Source organism: Mercenaria mercenaria, chromosome 2, assembly GCF_021730395.1.
Source record: "Mercenaria mercenaria strain notata chromosome 2, MADL_Memer_1, whole genome shotgun sequence".
Taxonomy (NCBI): Eukaryota; Metazoa; Mollusca; class Bivalvia; order Venerida; family Veneridae; genus Mercenaria; species Mercenaria mercenaria.
Window position 1 is genome coordinate 78,038,179 of NC_069362.1, and position 18,223 is coordinate 78,056,401.

The 18,223-nt window shown below is 36.0% G+C and overlaps 1 protein-coding gene across 2 annotated transcripts in view; it reads left to right on the forward strand.

Annotated features, from left to right (window-relative positions):
• LOC123564378 (piwi-like protein 1) overlaps positions 1 to 15,331 on the forward strand; it is a 29,006-nt gene extending 13,675 nt beyond the window's left edge. For both annotated transcript variants that reach the window (XM_045357912.2, XM_045357911.2), the window contains exons 13-21: positions 278 to 418; positions 1,220 to 1,522; positions 1,776 to 1,871; positions 3,231 to 3,347; positions 4,168 to 4,362; positions 4,679 to 4,864; positions 7,923 to 7,990; positions 8,673 to 8,850; positions 9,493 to 15,331. In XM_045357912.2, the coding sequence (XP_045213847.1) occupies positions 278 to 418; positions 1,220 to 1,522; positions 1,776 to 1,871; positions 3,231 to 3,347; positions 4,168 to 4,362; positions 4,679 to 4,864; positions 7,923 to 7,990; positions 8,673 to 8,850; positions 9,493 to 9,579 (1,371 nt within the window). In that variant the 3' untranslated portion in view covers positions 9,580 to 15,331. The remainder of the gene's footprint in view (positions 1 to 277; positions 419 to 1,219; positions 1,523 to 1,775; positions 1,872 to 3,230; positions 3,348 to 4,167; positions 4,363 to 4,678; positions 4,865 to 7,922; positions 7,991 to 8,672; positions 8,851 to 9,492) is intronic.
• Positions 15,332 to 18,223: the final 2,892 nt, after the last annotated feature.

Below are 18,223 nucleotides of genomic sequence, written 5' to 3' on the forward strand. Positions count from 1 at the left end.
TTTATAGCAAACAATAATGGAATCGGTGATTTCCCGCCTATAGAAAGTTCCTTAAAAATAAATGTTTCATTGAATGTGTGTGTCAGAAATTCTCACTTTTCTCAATTGGGAAATGTACTATTTTCAAGTACCCATTCCTGCCAATTATTACTCGGAGTGTATTGTTAATAATGCTGTTGTATAGCTTTAAGGGCTGTAAAGCTGTATTAGTCAACAGCCCATGTGTGTAAATACTTTGATAGTTTCTGTTTGTTAAATGAGGTTTGTAATGTTGTAGGATCTTGCATGTCACACAAGGGTGACCCCAGAGCAACGAAGACTGACCATGAAGAAGTTTATTGATTCAGTCAATAAGAGTCCAGAAGCAAAAGGAGAGCTAGATAAGTGGGGCCTTCAGCTTGACAGCAACACACTTCAGGTATGTCTCTTCATTGTGCAGGCATAGGAGTCTTTTAACATGTGTCCTCATGAGTTGGTGGTGAAGGGCAGATAACAGACTGGAATGGCAATATATCAGCTCAAATTAATTTTCTAAAAAAAATTCTGCCAGATTGCTTATAGTTTTGTAGTCAATTTTCATTTCCAAGATGGAGATGATGGACAAATAGAAAAAAAGTATTCTAAATTCATCAATACTCATATGGGACTTATTTTTATGGATTCTGTTGTTTCACCAACCTAAGAAATTATATCACAATGAATGTATAAAATTCTCAACAACAAAAGTTAAAGTTTATTGACTTAGGCATTTTTTCCAAAAACAGGAATTTAATTGCCATGAATTTAACTGATTTCACAGCAGTGCCCCTGATCCTTTGTATATGCAGGGTTCCCAAACATAAGGTCGGAGGGGGATTAATAATGTTCAAGGTCAGGGAAATACTGGGGAAAAATGATAAGATTTACAGGTTGGTTATGAAATTTTAATTAAAGGTTTAACAAATAGCATCAACAAAATCAAATCATTTTTCCTTCAAGGCAATGTTATATAGACACCATCTCATTGCTTTTAGTTCCATGTTTAGCAAGAAAGTAAGTCAGTATTTATAAAAAATGCAATAAAATTGTCAGGAAAACCTGTTCGATGTGAGGGAATTGTTGGGGAATTTTGTGTCTGATAATAAATGGGAAGCATGATGTAAACTTAGAAATATTTTCAAATTAAAATGTTTCTGTTTCTTTTATGTTTAGTTAAAAATCTATACTGTAATTATTACAGTTTGATGGTCGTTTGCTGCCACAAGAGGAGATAGTGTTTGGTACAGGGAAGGTACCAGCTGGACCAAATGCTGACTGGGGTCAGGCTACAGGTCGGCAACAAGTAATTACTGCTGTACCACTGAAAACCTGGGTGGTCTTGTACACACGCAGAGACCAGAGCAAGGCTAATGACTACATCAGCTGGATGTTGAAACTTTGTCCACAGATGGGTATAGACTGTAACCCACCAACAAGGTTTGAACTCAGGGATGACCGTGTGGAGACCTACATCAGAGCACTCAGGGAACACATCAACCCTAAGGTAAGCTTTTTTTCACCATGATTTAGAAGAATTCTTTTATTTTAAGCATTTGCACAGCAGATGAATAGGGTGTTTTTAGTATAGAAAAACAGACTGAACACCATACCTTACACATTATTGTTTGATAGCTACTTCGATTTAGACTTGAAAGTTTGGTTTTCATACCTGTTGTAAAATTTATATTTTAATACCATTAAGAAAATGTTTAACCAGTACCAGATCAACAGAGGTATATAAACATTTGTATTGTCAGATTCAAATGGTTGTTGCAATATGTCCCACCAGTAGAGATGATAGGTACTCTGCCATCAAGAAGACATGCTGCGTTGACCACCCAATTCCAAGTCAGGTAATGTAAAATATTTAAATACTAAAACTCTGCATGTGTTATAGAGACCGTACCATAGCTCTTTGTATACTTTGATTTTTCAAACTAAAGTGATTTTTACAAATGCACCGGTTACGATAAAAATGTAAACAAAAGACATCTATAATCTTTGAAATGTATTAATGACACTCGATCTTAGTCATAATACTGATTGACAGTGAATGCTAATGACTCCATGTGTTGCAGAAAGGTATTTAGTTTGTAACTGTACTTTCCCATCAGTTGAAATCCTCTCAAAACTGGTAAAATAATTACTTATATTTGGACAAAGCTCACAGTCTTTTCCGTTAGACAGCTGCTAAAAGGGCAAATATAAAAGATTCAGTGTAAGTTATATTTCACTGGTACTACCAGTTAGTAAGTTCATACTCTAAATAACACGTCAGAGAAATTTGGGCAAATTTGACCGATTATGACGTTGGCAGCATTATATTTTTTCTTGACACGAAAATTGCCGTTAGGTAACAAAACGAATACGCTGATAATCTGTAGTCACCGATTATTGTTCCAGTTCAATAATGTAATCCAGGCAATTAAACTGCATAGCTGTTAGCTGCTGTTATAGAGAAGTGGTAGAGTGTCTGCCTTAGGTGTGAGAGGTCCTGGGTTAGAGTCCCAGTTAGAGCTTCACTATTTTCATCCTGCTAAAGCATAGTTTTGCTGTTAATAGACTGTTCCAGATTTTCTAATTTTTTAGCACACAGTATCAAGGATCATTATTTAGCAATCCAGATTAAAGTTGAACATTAAATCAAATGCACCCAATTAGTAAATATTCACTGTATTATGTCCCTTTGATATTTATGCTCTCCATGTTCGAGAAGAGTTAATTTCCTTGATCACAAAATTTTTTTAACATGAAAATATTAAATGCTCATAACTTCCGGTTAAAATATTGTCTATATTTCTGTGTTTTTTTTTTTGAGAAATATATGGACATTTTTCTTCATTTCAAAGCTTTTTAACTTCAAACCTATGATTTGAAAAACTTAGGTACTATCTCTATGTGTTAGCTTATTTTAATCGCTGTCTTGGTCATGCTTGAAAAAAACTGGTATATAGAGACACAGCTGCATTTGACTAGTACCTCTGTTTAGATAAGCTTACAGCTTAACCACTTTACCTTCTGCTTGATAGAAAAGACTTTGAAAAACTAAACCTTTTTGAACATGTAAACTGGAGGAGATTGTACATAAAAATGCTAAACCCACTAGCCTTTCTTACGTCGGCAAGTTAATCGTGTATATTACAGGAAGAAATGGAGTGACATCCTTCTTTTTTATATTGAATGCTGATTTCTCAATTATGATTTTCTTTCAGGTGATTATTGGTAAGACAATTGGTGATCAGAAGAAGATCAGATCTGTTGTACAGAAGATTGCACTACAGATCAACTGCAAGCTTGGAGGTGAATTGTGGGGAGTCTCCATCCCATTTGTAAGTTATTCAACTGTTGTCCATATTTTGTTATATTTGTCTACTTGACATGTTCAGATATAGTGTCCCAGAATTCTGTATAGGCTTTAGCTAAGGCGAATATAAATTAACTGCTCAGTTTTTCTTGCTGCCCTACCTACCCTTGACATTTTTAAAGTGAAAAAGAGTCCTAGATCTATATTTTGTGAGGTCATGGGTTCGATTGTCAGGGGATGCGCAGGATTATTGCTAGGTCCTTTTAGCCGGGCAGTTTGCCCAGCTAAAATATTTTAACGTCCAGTTCTAAAATTTCAATATACAAGTTGTAATATACATATCACTTGTTAACATAAACCAGACAATAGTTATGTCTTTGCCTAGTCCGTCGGCCAGTCAGTCCGTCACACTTAATTTCAGATCAGTATCTTGAGAACCTTTTGACCTAGAACCCTCAAACTTCGTAGGGTGGTAGAATTATGGAGTAGACGAACCCTTTTGTTTTTGGGTCACTCCTTTAAAGGTCAAGATCACAGGGACCTGAACATGGAAAACCATTTCCGATTAATTAACTAGAGAACCACTTGATCCAGAATGTTGAAACTTCATAGGGTGATTGGACATGCAGAGTAGATAACCCCTGTTGATTTTGGGGTCACTCTGTTGAAGGTCAAGGTGACAGGGTATAGTATACAAGATATAAATAACTTAAAATAGATTCTAAATTTTCTTGTGGGAAAGTTGAAGTTAAGTTGATATATAAAGTCTGACTTGCCATTGAAATTATAAGGTATCATTCTGAAAACACTTTTGTCTAATTTTGTTATTCTTGTATGATTTTCAGAAAAGTATAATGGTAATAGGGGTTGACATATACCATGATTCTGCAGGCAAGAAGCAGAGTATCTGTGGCTTTGTTGCCAGCATGAACAGGAATTGTACACGTTGGTTCAGTCGTTGTCGTGTACAGCCAGTTAGTCAGGAAATTGTAGATGGCCTTAAAGTATGCCTTGTGTCAGCTTTGACCAAATTCCATGAGGTAAGCACCCACATTTGTTTTTCCTGTCTAATATTTTATTTAATTGCCTAGGTAATTTGAATATGCAGGAACAGATTACCTGTAATTTAGATTGTTGTTAATTGCAATATACCACTCTTATTAAAAGACAAAATAGAACATGGGGACCGTATTTAGCCTGCATCAAGGAACTTGTATTGCAGTTAAATATTCTTAAAGTAATTGATTTCTGTAGATTTAAGATCTATTAATGGCCTGACAGTTAACCCAGTTTATAGATATTTAGCAGTGTTAATGTATTAGGCATCATTTAACAGAAAATAAAATCTTGTTTCAGGTGAACCACAGTCTGCCAGACAAGATCCTAGTTTTCCGTGATGGTGTTGGTGATGGACAGTTGAACATGGTAGCAGATTACGAAGTTGATCAACTCAGGACCTGTTTCTCAAGCTTTGGAGAATATTCTCCTAAACTCTCCTTTGTGGTTGTGCAGAAACGTATCAACACCAGGATTTTCCTGAACGTAAGTTGTCTTTCTATATACAGTTTCCCCCTTTGATATATATTATTTTATATTTTAGTAACTTTGCAAATTCTTATTTACATTTTATTAGCCCACCATCATCAGATGGTGGGCTATTCAAATCACTCTGCGTCCGTGGTCCGGCGTCCTTCCGTCCGTCCGTCCGTCCTTCCGTTAACAATTTCTCGTTATCGCATCTCCTCAGAAACTACCAGGGGGATTTTGACCAAACTTTGTCAGAATGATGTATTGGTACCGTAGTTGTGTCCCCCTGAAAATCAGACTGGTTCAACAAATTTTTAGTTAAGTTATGGCCCTTTGTTTATTTCTATAATTTACATAGATTTATATAGGGAAAAACTTTGAAAATCTTCTTGCCCAAAACCACAGAGCCTAGGGCTTTGATATTTGGTATGAAGCATCATCTAGTGGTCCTCTACCAAGATGATTGAAATTATTTCCCTGGGGTCTAATATGGCCCCGCCCCGGGGGTCACATGGTTTATATAGACTTATATAGGGAAGAACTTTGAAAAACCTCTTGTCCAAAACCACAGGGACTAGGGCTTTGATATTTTGTATGTGACATCATCTAGTGGTCTTCTACTAAGATTGTTCAAATTATCCCCCTAGGGTCAAATATGGCCCCGCCCCGGGGGTCACATGGTTTACATAGACTTATATAGGGAAAAACTTTGAAAATCTTCTTGTCCAAACCACAAAGCCTAGGGCTTTGATATTGTAATGTAGCATCGCCTGGTGGTTCTCTACCAAGTTTGTTAAAATTATCCCCCTAGGGTCAAATATGGCCCCGCCCTGGGGTCACATGGTTCATATAGGCTTATATAGGGAAAAGCTTTTAAAAACTTCTTGTCAATAACCTACAACATTCAAATTTGGACCACATGTATGGTTTTGAGTGGCAAGATGAACCTTGACATGAGTTGACCTTGATTTTGACCTAGTGACCTACTTTCACATTTCTGTAGCTACAACCTTCAAATTTGGACCACATGCATAGTTTTGTGCACTGAAATAAACTTTGACCTTGACATTGACCTAGTGACCTACTTTCACATTTTTGAAGGTACAGGCTTCAAATTTGGACCACATGCATAATTTCGTGTTCCAAAATGAAATTTGACCTTGATTTTGACCCAGTGACCTACTTTCACATTTCTCAAGCTACAGCCTTCAAATTTGGACCACATGCATGGTTTTATGTACAAAAACAAACTTTAACCTTTACATTGACCTGGTGACCTACTTTCAATTTTTGAATGTACAGGCTTCAGATTTGGACCACATGCATAGTTCTGTATTCCAAAATAAAATTTGACCTTGATTTTGACCTAGTGACCTACTTTCACATTTCTCAAGCTACAGCCTTCAAATTTGGACCACTTGCATAGTTTTGTGTACCGAAATGAACTTTGACCTTAATTTTGACTTAGTGACCTACTTTCACATTTTTGTAGCTACAGGCTTCAAATTTAGACCACATGCATGGTTTTGTGTACCGAAACAAACTTTGACCTTTACATTGACCTAGTGACCTACTTTCACATTTCTCAAGCTACAGCCTTCAAATTTGGACCACTTGCGTAGTTTTGTGTACCGAAATGAACTTTGACCTTAAGATTGACCTAGTGACCTACTTTCACATTTCTCAAGCTACAGCTTTCGAATTTGGACCACATGCACAGTGTTGTGTACGGAAATGAAATTTGACCTTGAGCTAGTCAGTAAGTCTTGAAATTTGGAACACTCAAAAATGGCACATTGGTGGGCGCCAAGATCACTCTGTGATCTCTTGTGAAAAAATCATGACATCTTGAGTACATTGGCTTAATTATGTCTCCCACCACATAGTGGCGTGGGCGACATATTGATTGACTCCAGTCTGTGTGTCTGTCTGTCACAAAGCTTGTCCGCACTCTAAGTCGAACATTTCTCATCCGATATTCACCAAACTTAATCAAAATGCGTTTGACCATAAGACCTCGGCCAAGTTTGATAACTAGCCAAATCGGTCCGGGCGTCTTGGAGTTATGGCCCTTGAATTACCAAGAATCCGCCTTTTTACTCTTGTCCGCACTCTAATTCAAACATTACTCATCCAATATTCACCAAACTTGAACAAAATGTGTTTGACCATGAGACCTCGGTCAAGTTCAATGACTAGCCAAATTGGTCAAGGCATTTTGGAGTTACGGCCCTTGAATTATCGAAAAATCGGCCTTTTACTCTTGTCCGCACTCTAATTCGAACATTTCTCATCTGATCTTCACCAAACTTGAACAAAATGTGTTTGACCATGAGACTTCGGCCAGGTTCGATAACAAGTCAAATCGCTCTAAGCATTTTGGAGTTACGGCCCTTGAATTACCGAAAAATCCGCCTTTTTACTCTTGTCCGCTCTCTAAGTCGAACATTTCTCTTCCGATCTTCATCAAACTTGAACAAAATGTGTTTGGCCATAAGATCTTAGCTAAGTTCGATAACTAGCCAAATCCACCCAGGCACTTTTGATTTATGGCCCTTGAATTACTGATTGGATCCACTCATCCACACCATCTAATTTGATCCATTCGTCTAGACCATCCAGAGAAACTAGTCATTATTCGTTGGGCAGTTGTGGGAGACATGCGCTTTTCTCAAAAGCATCTCTAGTTTTATATTGTTTTAAGATGTAAATTTTAAAGTTGTTTTTTTTTGCCAGAGAAGCTATATATTCTCTTTCTGAAATTAAGTGGATCACAGGATGCAATGAATTTATTGAGATAAAGTGCTTTAAGGGAAATCTGTAAATTTATAACATTTAACTTCCCAAAATGTGAGATCCACGAGTAAAGTTGGAAATACGAATTATTTCATATAGAGAGGATTTATCTGAAATTACCACCACAGTACTCCAGACCAGCTGTGGCAAAGCACCTAACAGTACAGACTAATGTGCATACTCCACAATGAATCCACCAAGTTACTTTCTGCTCTTTATGTGAATGTACATATAGCTTAATTTTGATAAGCCTTTATAAAAAAAATTATATTTACAGAAAGGAAGACAGATGGAGAATCCACCATCAGGAACAGTTGCAGATCATACTATCACAAGGAGGGAATGGTAATTTCTACGGAATTTCTCTTATAAAAGTACTTAGTAACTTTGGAACAGAAAAAAAACAAAACCTATTGCTAGTTCTCTTGTTAATAAGTTATCAGTAGGGTATTTTGTAAATATTTCATTATCTGATGTTATTGATTCAAAGGTTACCTTAGATAAAGTGTAAAGAATTATTGCATGGGGCATCATTGTCTTTCTGAATTTTGTTACTTTCAGTATATACCATATAAAGATTATTATGTTGAGCTTGCAACTGTGTCATTTCATTAAAAAAATGTATGAAAAATCTGCAAAATGTTCTACACTTTAATTTGATAAGAATCAATGTGTAAAATACTAAAAAAATGTTTGGATTAGCAATCTCTAGCATTTATTTTATTTCATGTTTTTGTAACCATGACTGTACAGTATTTAAGTGCACATTAGGGACCTCTGTGGCCTAGTGACTAAGATTGCTGACTTTGAATCATTTGCCTGATTGGTGGCGGTTGGGGGGGGATCTAGCTGGCATAATGAAAATATATCAATGAAATATGGGTGGTTGTTCATTGGTGTCTGCTTGTAATTATGCATGAGGTCTTCATCTACTATTAGAAGATGGAAAGTCGCTGTATGACATATGATTGTGTCAGTAAAACCCAACAAAAAAACAAGTAAAAAATTATGTATTTGTTGGTTACAGGTATGATTTCTTCCTGGTATCCCAGCATGTACGTCAGGGTACAGTATCCCCCACCCACTACATTGTAGTCAGTGATGACTCGGGCATGAAGCCAGATCATATGCAGCGTATGGCCTACAAGATGACACACATGTACTATAACTGGCCAGGAACTGTCAGGGTACCAGCACCATGTCAGGTAAACGATACTTTACTAATGATATAAGTGTAACAAACAAAACTTGTTTTAAAGATTCAACTTATTTAATTGTACAAACATTTCATATGAACTGTTGGCATATTTGTGAGTGGCTTTAGTATTACATGTGTATTACTTTATAGCTTTTGTTTTTGTTGAGCCCACTTGGGGAAGCAAAGACATAGTTGTCCAAATGGCTGTTCGGTGTATGAGCATCCGTCCATCAGTCTGGAATTGTTTGCCCAGATCATAACTTTGACATGAATGGAGCAATCTTGTTCATATTTGGCATGAATGTTAACCTCAGTGAGACAGAGTGTCATGCGCAAACCACAGGTTCCTATCTTTAAAAGTCAAGGTCACAGTTGGAGGTCAAAGGTCATGTCAGGTCATGTCCAGCCCATAACTTTGACATGCATTGAGGAATCTTGTTTATATTTGGCATGAATGTTTAACTCAATTAGACAGACTCTATCTAAAAGGTCTAGGTCACAGTTATGGGTCAAAGGACGGGCTCGACATGTTGCCTATGGGCATCTAGTTTATCTTAAAGACAGTGTTAGCGTTCTAAAGCATCAGAAGACAATATGTAATTCTTTTCGAATATATATATAAATCTTGCTGTTTTACATTTATTTTCAGTATGCACACAAGTTAGCTCAGCTTGTAGGTCAAAATATCCACAAGGAGCCGAGCCAGGAGCTGTCAGATAGACTGTTCTTCCTTTAAGAGGCAAAATGTATCATGTGTACAGAACAACTCACAACAAGTGTTCTCAAGTTCCAGATCTCAGGATATACAGATTGTGTATTAATCCCACTGCATTTAACTAATGCTCTGAACAGTCTGTTGTTAGTTCTATATTAAACACCTTTAAGATTATTTTTTCATAGAAATTTAGTTATTATGTTTAAGCTTAGATTATTTCTGTATAGATTATTTAATGTTACAGGTTTTAATGTCAACTTATTCAAGCATTTGATTCAATTTTTCACATTTTCATTCTCCATCCACTAGAGGTTTTTAGGCTACAAGGGCATTGTTTGGTGATTTCTGAAGATAAATATATATGTATTTACTGTTAAACTTTAGACCAAATTTGCAGCTTACATACATAAATATGGGAAGTTACTTTTCCCAGTGATAGAATTTCATCAAACTTTGGATATTGAAGCACAATCATCAAAGAAACAAAGATATGCAGTATAAGTTATAGGTCATCAGTATTGAAAAAGAGTTATCTGCCCTTGAAAACGGCATTTATGGGGTGTTGTTTCAAATGCATAATCTGATCTTGTAAGTGTGCTTAATTTAGGCTTTGCCACTGACTGTTCAGAGCTTTAGAGTGTACAGTACATAGTGTACATAGACATTAACATGAAATCAAACAGCTGTCACGTTTTCATCCATTAAAAAAGCAGCTATTACTTAAAGTGCAATTTTCCACTTGTGACATTGTGTGTTGTGTGATATTTAGCTCGTACTATTTGAAGAAAAGGAGAGCAATCCTACTCGCAACGGTGTTGGTGTCAATTCAGAACTGTTAGCAAGGGTATAACTCTGTCAAGGATTTTGACTGAATTATGACCTGTTTTGGACATGGAAATTTGTTTCAGTTTTTGTTCAAATCCATGTTTTGTCAAAACTGTTTTGAATTGTGGCATTGAAACTTGTTCATTGTCATGATCTCCATCTGTAGTCAATGGGATGTAACTACAGCAAAGATATTGGGCTGACTTTGGCCCCTTTTGACTTGGAAATCATTTAAGTTTTTTGTGCCAGTCCATATTTTGTCTTAACTGTTTGATATATGGCTTTGACTTTGAACACTTGCTTTTCATCATGGTCTCTATGTGTAGGCAAGAGTACATAACGTCTCACATTGTTAAGTCCATTCAAAAAATCACTAGTAAGCCATACTTGCATCAATTCTTCGGGTAGTCGAGCGTGCTGTCAACAGACAGCTCTTATGGTGTAAGTGGTCCATTAATGGTGCTGAGATTATCTGTTGTTTGACAGAACAGTATTCTTTGCAATGTTATGTTACTAATGTACATTCAGTTTTAAAATTGTCTTCCATAATTTGGAAGTCTTATTTGTATTTAGTACAGAAGTTGTCTACATAGGAATACTTGTGGATACTCTTTATAATGTTGTAATGTTTTTCTTTGTAAACAACTGGTTACACAATTTTAATTATATGATATGGCAAAGGAGCTCAAAGGATATTTTCTACTACAGTATATTTTATGAGGTAGATGTGTAAGTGACTCATCTCTCTGACTGTTCACTAAGTTTACTCAGTGTTTTTGTGTACCATATACAGTTCAAATACTGATTTTTTCACATTTTTTTATTTTTAACATTGGTGAGATTGTTCAGGATTATGATGTTACTGTTGTAAGTAAACAAAAACTAAAAAAGCAGATAGCTGTTTATTGCTTTAATATGTAACATTTGAAGTCCCATGTGAAAAAATTAGTGCCTTAAGGGGAAGAGTGTATCATAAACTGCTGTAAACAGATTTATGTTTTCTATATATCAGGTACACTTTGTGGTTATAAAGGTCGCGTTGAAGGGAGAGTATTAAAGAATGTTTAATTCCAATCATAAAAAAGTTTACCAGTTATCAACCTTGTTCCCTGTCTGGTATAACAGTATTTTATTTAACTACAAAATATTAAAGTTTGTTGTTTCCCTAAAACAGTAAAATATGTTGATACAGGTCATTTCAGACCAGGTTGACCTCTGACTTTAGCAGAGCAGCTAAATATTCAGCATGCAAGATAAAATTGGATTTTGCTGCCAAGTTGTGCACATTCCATAAGTTTGCTTTTAAAAAAATGAATGTGACTAACCTTGGTCAAAAGAAGTAACAAAAAATATTGACGATACATTTTTGCCAGACATTGCTTCCAGGAAAATATAGTTCTGTTTATAGTAAGTCATTGCTTTATGTAAGCCTTGTTACTTAATAATTTCATGATGTCCTACAATCTCCTTTGTGCCAGATGTAAACTTCTGTCTGAAGTATCCAGTGGAACCTCCAGGAGTCACATCTATACCTTATCTTCATGATCTTAGACCTTACCAGTCTGCTGTCATACTGAAATTAATGTGTTTATTTGTGCGAGAACTTGTGAATAGACAGTGTGTAAATATTCTTGTGGTGATAGATTAACTATATAAGTGGATGTTCTACTGTTCTTTGCTGAAGATGAAGAAGTTAAACAGAAACAGATGGCTTACCCGGAAGCTCATTTATGTAACACATAATACTGAAAAAAATGTGCAGTAATATAGTATGGTATTACATGCTTAGCAGTTTTCGGTCCTAATACAAAATCCAGTATTGATCTTTCATCCATACGGAAAAACGAATGGTTGACAACCTATTTTAGTTGTGATGTCAGAAAAGGTACTGGTATATAATGAAAGATACTGAAACTAAATGCAGCGATGCATTCGGCTTGCATGGATTTTGCTAGGCCGAATCTGGTCTCAAATGCCTTGTGTGATCCAGGCCAAGCTAAATCCTGTGGAGCCAATTTCAACATTTCAGATCAAGGTTCTATTATCTGATCTTGCCAGATTATACAGAAAGATTCTTTTAAAAAGAATTGACTTAAATAAGATCTTTTTGTCATAGGTCAAGGTTGTTCTAATATAAACTAACTGCTTTGAATATTTTTGGCATGTAGTGTGATACAGGTTGATATGTAACAAACAAACTACAGCTTAAAATGTAGGACATGTTCCTTTTTTATCTAGTCATTTTGTAGAGGTATACATGTGCTTTTTTTCTCTCTAAAGAAATGTGAATATAGTGTATCGGTAATGTATAAAGTTGTGCATTTTAGTTGTGATTGCAGAGAATCTCTGTTTTTGTTGATATGAACTTGAGTATTTGTTTAAGTCTATTTATGTTGATGTTTATTTTGTTTTATCTTGTTTATATTGTTTCTTTTTATAAATGTTCCAGATGACATATTTTTTTATAAATGTACCTTTAATTGCATCCATTTTTATTAAAAGATACTTTCTGTACTTTACTTTAACACATCCTTTTTGTAGTTAGCTAGATTTATGGGAAACTGCTTGCAGTGTAGCTTTTGATTGTAATCCTGGCTTCAAACAGGCATGAAAATTGCAACTTAGATCTTCTCTTGTTTGTTTGTCTGGAATGGCTCAGTGTGTGAAACTTCTTTACCCTTGTTTTCTTTATAAAATGTTAACACCTGCATTTGGTAAAAAAAAAAAAATAAACTGACATGTGAAAATTGAAACACAGTTTTTGCAGTTCAGTATTCAGAAGGAAGGTCTCCACGTGTTCATATGTCAAAGTAATGTGTGATGCAGTGACAAATAGCACAAAGTCACATCTTGTTTTATAGTTTTATTGAAGGCAACCAGTTTAACTTTGAATATTGATATTCGGCGATATATGACCATTTTGTGTCGATTCGTCGTAAAACCAATCTCACTTGAATATTGATAAATATTGCAGTAATTTTGTTTCTTGGAAAGTATATGTATATAGTAGTAGTCTGTGTTGCTTTTGACTTTCAGGCCAGTAAACTAAAGGTTTTCTTATTAATATAATGAGAGGAGAAAGCATAGACCTGTACTTCTAATTCGTAATGGTCAGAATCACAATAGTTTCATCAGTATTTATTGTGCTTGCACTTCTTTGATGATGCTTTCTGTTCATCAACAGATGATAGTTACTGATTCAAGCATCAGTAGGTCAAATGCGAAGCTCAGAATAATCTCTGCTTTCAGGCTTTCATCCAATTCTTGTTTTCTTCCAGTTTTAGGACTATTTGTATTTCCTGTATTTGCTAGTATTTAAAACTTATTTTCTATAATTTTTTCCAATATTGGAGGTAATGGCAGAAAGAGGATGGTCATTCTGGTAATTTTTCTTTGCTTGCTCATTGAAGTACACATCATATGCTTCATTGGATGGGATAAGATATTATTCTTGCTGCTGTATTTGAAAGTAACATAAAGATGCCTTTTTATCCAATTCCACTTTGTCACTATTGAAACTAGTATAATTTGTTTTGTACATAAAAATATATATATTTTTTGCCAAAATTCTCTTCATTTTTATGTCTTTCGAAGAAGAGGGGGTATATTGTTTTGCAGATGTTGGTTGGTCAGTCTGTAGACAATCAATTTCCGGATGATAACTCAAGAATACTTAGGCCTAGGAGCATGAAAGTTGATAGGGAGGTTGATCATAACCAGCAGATGACCTCTATTGATTTTAAGATCAGTAGGTCATAGGTCAAGGTCACAATGATCCTGAACAGTTAAACGGTTTCCGGATGATAACTCAAGAATGCTTGAGCCTAGGATCATAAAAGTTGGTTAGGGAGGTTGGTCATTACCAGCAGATGACCCCTATTGGTTCTGAGGTCAGTAGGTCAAAGGTCAAGATCACAGTGTCCCGGAACAGTTAAACAGTTTCCGGATGATTACTCAAGAGCATTTGGGCCTAGGATCATGAAAGTTTATAGGGAGGTTGTTCATGAGCAGCAGATGACCTCTAATGGTTTTGAGTCAAAGGTCAAGGGCACGGTGATACGGAACAGTTAAATGATGTCCGTATGGTAACTCGAAAATGCTTGGGCCTAGGATCATGGAAGTTGATTGGGAGATTAATCATGACCAGCAGATGACAACTATTGATTTTGAGTTCTGTAGGTCAGAGGTCATAGGTCACAGTTACCTGGAACAGTTAAACAGTTTCCTGACGATAACTTGAGAACGCTTTGGCCTAGGATCATGAAAGTTGATAGGAAGGTTGATCATGACCGGCAGATGACCCCTATTGATTTTTAGGTCAGAGGTCAATGTCACAGTGACAGAACAGTAGAATTTTTGTGTACAGTGACCAAATAATTTCTGTTTCTTGTGCAATTACTGAATGCATCAAGGTGGGAGGGGGGGGGGCGCATTTCATGTTCTAGCTCTAGCTCTTGTTTATAAAAAATACTTTTTTTAGTGTAGATGCAGCAGACATCATACAGAGTAAAAACAATAACTGAGAATGTGAAGTGGATAAAGGTGTAGTTCCATTTTATCAGTAGACATTATAATGTACATACTAGCTGTTTTTATGTTTTAATAAATCCATATGGTAGATCTGTAAAATATGTTTTAATTAGTGTGTTTCAGCAAGACCTGTAAATGTAACTTGGTTTTACAGATTTTATTGGTCATCATGTGAAATTGCAATGGTTACCTGTATATCATTGCATTCCTTAAGACAAGCAGTATTTTAAACTAATAGTTTCCCCTTCTATTGTCTGTACACCAATTAGTTTTATATTCATACGCAGCATATCAAACATTGTATATTATGCCATTTGTATTTTATTACTGTAAATAACATGTTATATTTGTTACGAAAAGATATTTGAAAGCTTGCAAGAAGCATGCAATAGAAAAGAATAAAAAGATTTTCATACAAGTCTTTGGTCTCTCTTGTTACTATATCCAGTAGGTTTACATTAAAATGACATAATTAAAGATTTCCAATACCCATCTTTCACTGAAAATTTTATTGTCCCCCACCTTGTTCGAAGAAATGTCCATCACACTTTGTGTCTAGTCCATAACTCTGCCATCCAAATGTACCCCATGATGAGACGATGGGTCTAAAGCAAGACCCAGATCCATAGCTACAAGGTCATGGTCTCAGAAGTTAAAGTAACATGGTCTGTTTCTTGTCCAGTCCATAACTCGACCATTCATCAAGGGATTTGAAAATCACTTGACGCAAATGTTCCTCATATTGGCATAATGAGACGAGTCATGTGCAAGACCCAGGCCTCTGTCTCAAAGGTCTATTTTTCAGTATCTTTACATGGATGAATCTTCAAGTAACTGCTACCAAAAGTCTCTATAACAAATTGATTTGTTGCATGTAAGGCTCAAGGTCATGGTCACCTTTGGAGAGCTTTTGTGACCATTTGATGTGCATCGGTCAATAATTTAAAAAAAAAAAAACTACTGGGCAGATTTACACCAAATTAAACGGGAATTATCCTTTGATGAAAAATCCATGCAGAAGAGTGGTTGCAATGGCAACCAAAAGGAAAATCTCAGAAACTGTCTGCTGGATTTCAAACATTTTTGTAGAAATGATGTCTAGGTGACCCATCTATCAAAATTGCTCAAACTGTTCTATTTCGGTAAAAAACATGGCTGCCAGGGGACGGGACTTATTTTCCCTATATTGTAAATTTTCAAAAATCTTCAAAACTACTGGGCCATGTTTACATCAAACTTCACTGGAATGATCTTTGGGCGATTTCCTTTCAAAATTGCAAACTGTGGTTGCCATGGCAACTGAAAGGAAAATCCAGGAACTGGTGGCTGGATTTCAAATATATTTTGTACTAATGATGTCTTGGTGACCATCTACCAAAATTGCTCAACCTCAAGCCGTACTTTGGTAAAAACCATGGCTGCCAGGTGCGGGGCTTATCTTCACTATATGGCTATATTGTAAATTTTCAAAACCACTGGGCAGATTTACATCAAATTTCAAAGGAATGATCCTTGGATTGTTCCCTTTCAAAATTGCCTAAAAAATTAAAATCCATGTAGAACTATGGTTGTCATGGCAACTGAAAGGAAAATCTTTAACAAGAGGGTCATGATGACCCGGGATTGCTCACCTGAGTAATATGAGCTTCATGTTTCAAATGTCAAACTGATGATAAAATCTAAGCTCTAGGCCTTCTGGTTTATTTTTAGAAATTTTTTGAAGATTTTCCGATGTACAATTAAGTTGATGTACAATTAAGTTACCGCTGGGGCGGAGTCAATTTGACCCAAGGGTCATGATTTGAACAAAGTTTGTAGAAGTCTGCTAGGCAGTGTTACATATCAAATATCTAAGATCTAGGCCTTCTGGTTTATTTTCCCTATGTACAATCAAGTAACCCCTGGGGCTGGGTCAATTTGACCCTGGGGGGTCAAGATTTGAACAAAGGAGAAGGTTCACTTTTGCCCAAAAATGGCCTAAAAACTGAAAGTCTCAAAATGGAGTGAATAACAAGTTTTCTTTCATCAAGAAGTATTGTTTTATCAAACTGCATGTAATATTTTACAATTCATCCATTATCAAAGAAAATATCTAACGTAAATGAAAAAACATTTTACATTAAGGGTATGGGAAATCTTCAGTTCTTAACCAAATTTTTAAACAAATCTGAAATTTTCATTATGAGCACAGCTAACGACCATAATTAAACAAGAGCTGTCTCCGTAGGATGACACATGCCCCCGATGGCACTTTGAATGAACAGTTATGGCTGATGTTAGAGTTTAGGACCTTTGACCTACGGAGCTGGGTCTTGCGCGCGACACATCGTCTTACTGTGTCACACATTCATGCATAGTTATTTTAAAATCCATGCATGAATGACAAAGATATGGACCGGGCATGCCCATCAATGCACTATCATGAAAAATGATCTTTAACATCTAAGTGTGACCTTGACCTTTGAGCTACGGACCTGGGTCTTGCGTGTGACACGTCGACTTACTGTGGTACACATTCATGCCAAGTTATTTGAAAATCCATCCATCGATGACAAAGATATGGACCGGACACGCCCATCAATGCACTATCCTTTAACGTCTAAGTGTGACCTTGACCTTTGAGCTACGGACCTGGGTCTTGCGCACTGCACGTCGTCTTACTGTGGTACACATTCATGCCAAGTTATTTGAAAATCCATCCATCGATGACAAAGATATGGACCGGACACGCCCATCAATGCACTATCCTTTAACGTCTAAGTGTGACCTTGACCTTTGAGCTAAGGACCTGGGTCTTGCGCACTGCACGTTGTCTTACTGGGTACACATTCATGTCAAGTTATTTGAAAATCCATCCATCGATGACAAAGATATGGACCGGACACGAAAATTGCGGACAGACCGACAGACAGACAGACGGTTCAAAAACTATATGCCTCCCTTCGGGGGCATAAAAATGACCATAAACTCTATGAAAGAAGCTGGACCTATGGTCAAAATGTTTTTGTGGTCCTTGAGTGTGCTCACTTTTAAAAACATGCACATGTGACCTAAATATGGCAAAAAATGCTCATTTTCTTAAAAATCTGCGTTTTCAGCAATATTCAGTGGCATGTTTTGAACAAAATAATAAAATTGTTTACAAAAAACTAAATTCATTATAGTAGATAAACATTCTGATAGCAAAAAATGTATATTTGTTGTAATTATAACCAATTTAAAATTTTTCCAAATTGTGTAGGCCATATAAGGCTTAAGTGAACTTTGTCCTTTTGTAGACGTCCACTAGGCAATGCTACATGTCAAATAT